The following is a 4,138-nucleotide window of genomic DNA, read 5'->3' on the forward strand; positions in this document are numbered from 1 at the left end:
TGCCGCCTCCTGTGACGGGATCTTGAAAGTTGAGAACCCCTAGGGTGTAACCGACCAAGTAGTAAATTCGGTTAACCTGTCGGATCTGCACAAGTAAAGGAAAAGCTTACTAGGTTGTAGGATCTGGTCAATGTATTATCCAGTTATCACTACCAACACTAGTTCGCAATTCCCAACCTTCTCGGAGCTCGTACGGCCAATGTAGTTCCGGTTCTTGAGGGCAGGAAGGCACTTGCGTGTCACTGTGCAAATTGGAGTCTGTATTGATATTTAAGCCTATACCTGCCTGGGTTTCTACCTTCTATGTCTTTCATCTGCTAAATCCCTTACCAGTGTCCGTCAAGAATGAGCAGATAAAAGTATGCACCTGCTCCTTCAAGTCGCTAGTGAAGAAAACCCAGTGATAGAAGGCGAACGTCATTGTGAAACGCAGTACTGCACCGCGCGTCTTCCATGTTTGAGAGGTAGCTAAACCCGTCAGCAGCTCCAGCAACTGCGTCAACGCATTTTCGCCGGTCGTATCTTGTAGCACGAAGTACATTCGTAGCGACAGGGATACGGCTTCCGTGACGTTCTTCGCTTGAACGGCTACTTCTGCCTTCGGGTGCGATTGCGTCAATAGAGCAACTGGGAGTAACTCGTTAAGCACAGCAAGCATATCGCGTCCATTGCCATACTTTTCGCAGCACGATAGCCACTGCATTGCGGTTTCCTTCGCATGCAAATTGGTATCATTCTCGGGGTTGCTCTTTGTAGATTCGTTGTCCACGTTGACGGTGTCGATTTCGGTCGAACCACTAGCAGCCACAAGTTGACCCAGTGGCAACGCGGACTGGACAACAGGGGGGGGACTTGACCCATGAAGACGTGGAATTGGCGTAAGCGCCCAATAGAAACAGCATCTTTCCTGCACGGTCTCGGATTATCTTGTATTGATGGGCTAAGGCGTGCTCACGGATCACCTTGAGTACCCGTTCACCAAACTCACAAGCCAGTGTGTGGACTGCCCGGTCGGCCATTGATACTCCAGCCGCCAGCAAATGAACACCAACAGCTTCCACTAGTGCTAGCCATTTTGCTTGACGAGCGTAATCTTCAACTGTCGCTCGAGCGAGCGAATCTTCCAGCTCAAAAAGTAAGTAATTCACGAGTGGCTCCAATCGGAGCATCTTCACGGTACCCGATCTAGACGGACGAGTGGCGAGATATACTACCTCTACCCATTGGTTCACTAACACCATACTCACTTGGGGAAGGATGACCTTGAGTACATGGACAACATCTGCGATATGGTTCGTGATGATCTTGTCGTCCGCATCGTCCAGCTTTGCCAAAGAATGGAGCAAGCCTGAAGTACAGTCCGCCAACGTTTTCAGCGCTGCCTGACGGTCCTCTTCAGCACTGTCGGCACCAATATTCTTGCTGGCCAAGCCTTTCAAAATTGTCATCATACAGCTTCCAAACAATGCCTTCGGGTTTTCCTCCACGAGCTTTTGTACCAACTTGACACTAGATAAGCTCAAGTTTGTAATCGAGTGACTTGATCGGTTGAGCAGGCGAACAGATGACAGAGGTGGAGCTTTCGGAAAAGACTGGGAGCTGCCCGAAATGTACCGGACAACTTCGTTTACACCAAATGACCAATCGCTTGGGGCTGAATTCGCATGTTGTCCATCTGCAGATGCCGCAAATTTGTTTGAGTACTTGTGGTTTTTCACAAAGGCATCCAGAAGAGCACGCATCGTACTGTCAGAGTAGATTAGCTCGTGAATAAGTTCCACACAATTAGCTCCGTCTTCCTTGCGATCGCGCTTTAGCACCTTCAGAAGGTGCCCGAAGATCTCCAAGGCAACCTGTCGCACCGGTAGCACTTCATTACTCAATTGCCGAACCACGAGCTTCCACACATCCACTGAAATCGCAGTCCTCGGTTGCAAGAATGGATAAATAGTCACCAAATGCATCAACTGGACCTTCCAATGCTCGGCAGGAGAGGGCTCCGCAGTCAAAAGGGCTTCAATAATGGGAGACCCCGCTTCCTGGGAGTGAACATATCGCCAGTTCGACAACAGCGACAAGAAAAAAGTTTGCAACTTCACCTCGATCTTCGCCTTGCTAACCTCGCCGTCAACATGCTTCACAATCGCACTGTTACTCTTCAAGAGCACCACAAGCACGCGCTTAAGTAGGACGTTGCGTCGCTTCCACAGATTTCTTCGGGCAAGCGGCAGTGAAAGCATGTGGAGTACACCAGAGACGTGCTCTTCCGTCAGTTGCGGTACATCACGGAGTCCGTCCAATTCTTCAATCTGTCTCGACTGGCAAAAATATATCCATCTAGTGTACAGCAGAGAGCACTCCTTCATTACTGCGGCGGCATTGGATCGAACATCTTGGTAAGGGTTTCTCAGAAGCAACTCAACCTCCGTCAAAAGCGATTCGTAATGTTGGCGCGTGTCCTCGTCACTTTCCAGCTGCATAATTACATTGGCGAGTGCAAAGTGTTGCTGCACTTTCCGTTTAGCATAGAAAAACATCACTTTCTCCACCAGCTCATTGCGGGATAAGAGCGGCACTTGCTCCCCCTTAGCTATACGTCGACTTTTCCGGTAGGCATGCGACGCAACGTCCAAGCTCGTCATTCTGGAATACATGTTTTGAGCTTCTTTCATCTTGAACTCGTCCAGATGCTCCCCTCTCCAAATAAGAAGCTGGTGCGCGATATCCAAGAGCAGATCCCACACCTGGTTCTCCATTGCGCTCCCGCTTCCCTCCTCTCTCCAAAATACCATAGCACTGTGCACCCGATTCATCAGCGACCCTTTCAGAGACACGAAGTTCTTGTAAAGCTCGAGATTATTGCCCAGTGCCTTGAGCAGCAACGAGTGAGCACCATCCAAAAGCGCACCATTCGCTTGCACGAGTTCGTCTGTCAGCACATTTGAAGCACCTCGAAGTCCTTGGAATATTTGTTCCAGGAGGCGCGTCCACGAACGAACAGTGAGAGCCCTCGCGTCCCTTAAACGATCTAACTTGTCAATAGCACCAACAACGTGTGCTTGTAGCAATTTGAATCCGAATAAAAGTTCAGCTTCGTTTGGTTCATGCCACCTTACCGAAAGCTTGTTCCACGAAATACTAGCGCCCAAATACTGGAACGCTCCACTTTCGTTAGAGGTTGCATCTGCCCATTCTGCAGCTGGTAATGAGCGAAAGTCATGCGTATACACGCCAAGAAGACCAAAGAGCAAGTAGCGCAGAACAGTACCGGCAGCCTCATAAACTTCCTTGTCATCGTCGTTGCTCAGAAAATGTGCCAGAATCACTTCCAATTCATGTTGGTAGCGAAGTAAGATGCGGTCATCGGGGTGGCTGAAGCGCACTAGTCCACTGAGAATTCGCAAGTGCCACACTTTTTCGTTCGCCATCAAGCTAGAAACATCAATTCCAGACTTCGTCACGTGAAATTTATCCAGCACGAGCGCCATGAACTGTGAAATCGCGTCGGATGGATTTCCTTGCATGCAATTGAAGATCAGCATTGAGACTACCTTTCCTCCAAAATACGAAGTGTAGAATGCGTTGGATACGAAAGCCACTGTCTTCCGCAAGCCAAGAGTGTAGATCTCTGGGGACAGTTGCGCGAACAAAATGGCCAGCAAATTCAAGACTTGCAACACGATCGCATCTTCACTTCCGTCTCTCTTAGAGGCCTTCCCGTTTCTTTCCCTTTCCGCGTCTGTAGAAGGCGAAGCAGACTAGCACTACCGCGCGACTGGATAAACTGAAAACATCGATCCAGCACCGCAAGCGCTCATTCTTCTAAAAAGGGGGCGTTCCCCCACATTTCCTCATCAGCTGGGCTGGTCCACGCGCCCCATTTCAGCAAACAAACTATTTTCTCATGTCAGCAAAACACTGACTTGACAGTTCACCTCTCTGCTTTGTGTCTGGGAAAAGGGCCCTTTCGTTGGGTCGTTCACGACAGGGAGGCCACCAAAGCAAATGGAAAATAAAGGTGGATCGGTGCGCTGGGGCTTCTTTTTCATCGTTTCGCATTCAATCCCTAAGAAGGAAGATTCCAGAAAGGCTCTCAAATTGGGGGAAAAACAACTCCCGATACTTTGGCGGGGGGCCG

General features: G+C 49.5%; 1 protein-coding gene across 1 annotated transcript; it reads right to left on the reverse strand.

Annotated features, from left to right (window-relative positions):
• Positions 1 to 339: 339 nt before the first annotated feature.
• On the reverse strand, positions 340 to 3,906 carry PITG_21269 (uncharacterized protein; the record flags this gene model as incomplete). Its single annotated transcript, XM_002894884.1, has 5 exons — positions 340 to 373; positions 417 to 851; positions 898 to 3,723; positions 3,769 to 3,813; positions 3,896 to 3,906. The coding sequence occupies 5 exons, from the start codon at positions 3,904 to 3,906 to the stop codon at positions 340 to 342; spliced, it is 3,351 nt and encodes a 1,116-aa protein (XP_002894930.1).
• Positions 3,907 to 4,138: the final 232 nt, after the last annotated feature.

The sequence above is a fragment of the Phytophthora infestans genome, genomic scaffold, assembly GCF_000142945.1.
Source record: "Phytophthora infestans T30-4 supercont1.366 genomic scaffold, whole genome shotgun sequence".
Taxonomy (NCBI): Eukaryota; Oomycota; class Peronosporomycetes; order Peronosporales; family Peronosporaceae; genus Phytophthora; species Phytophthora infestans.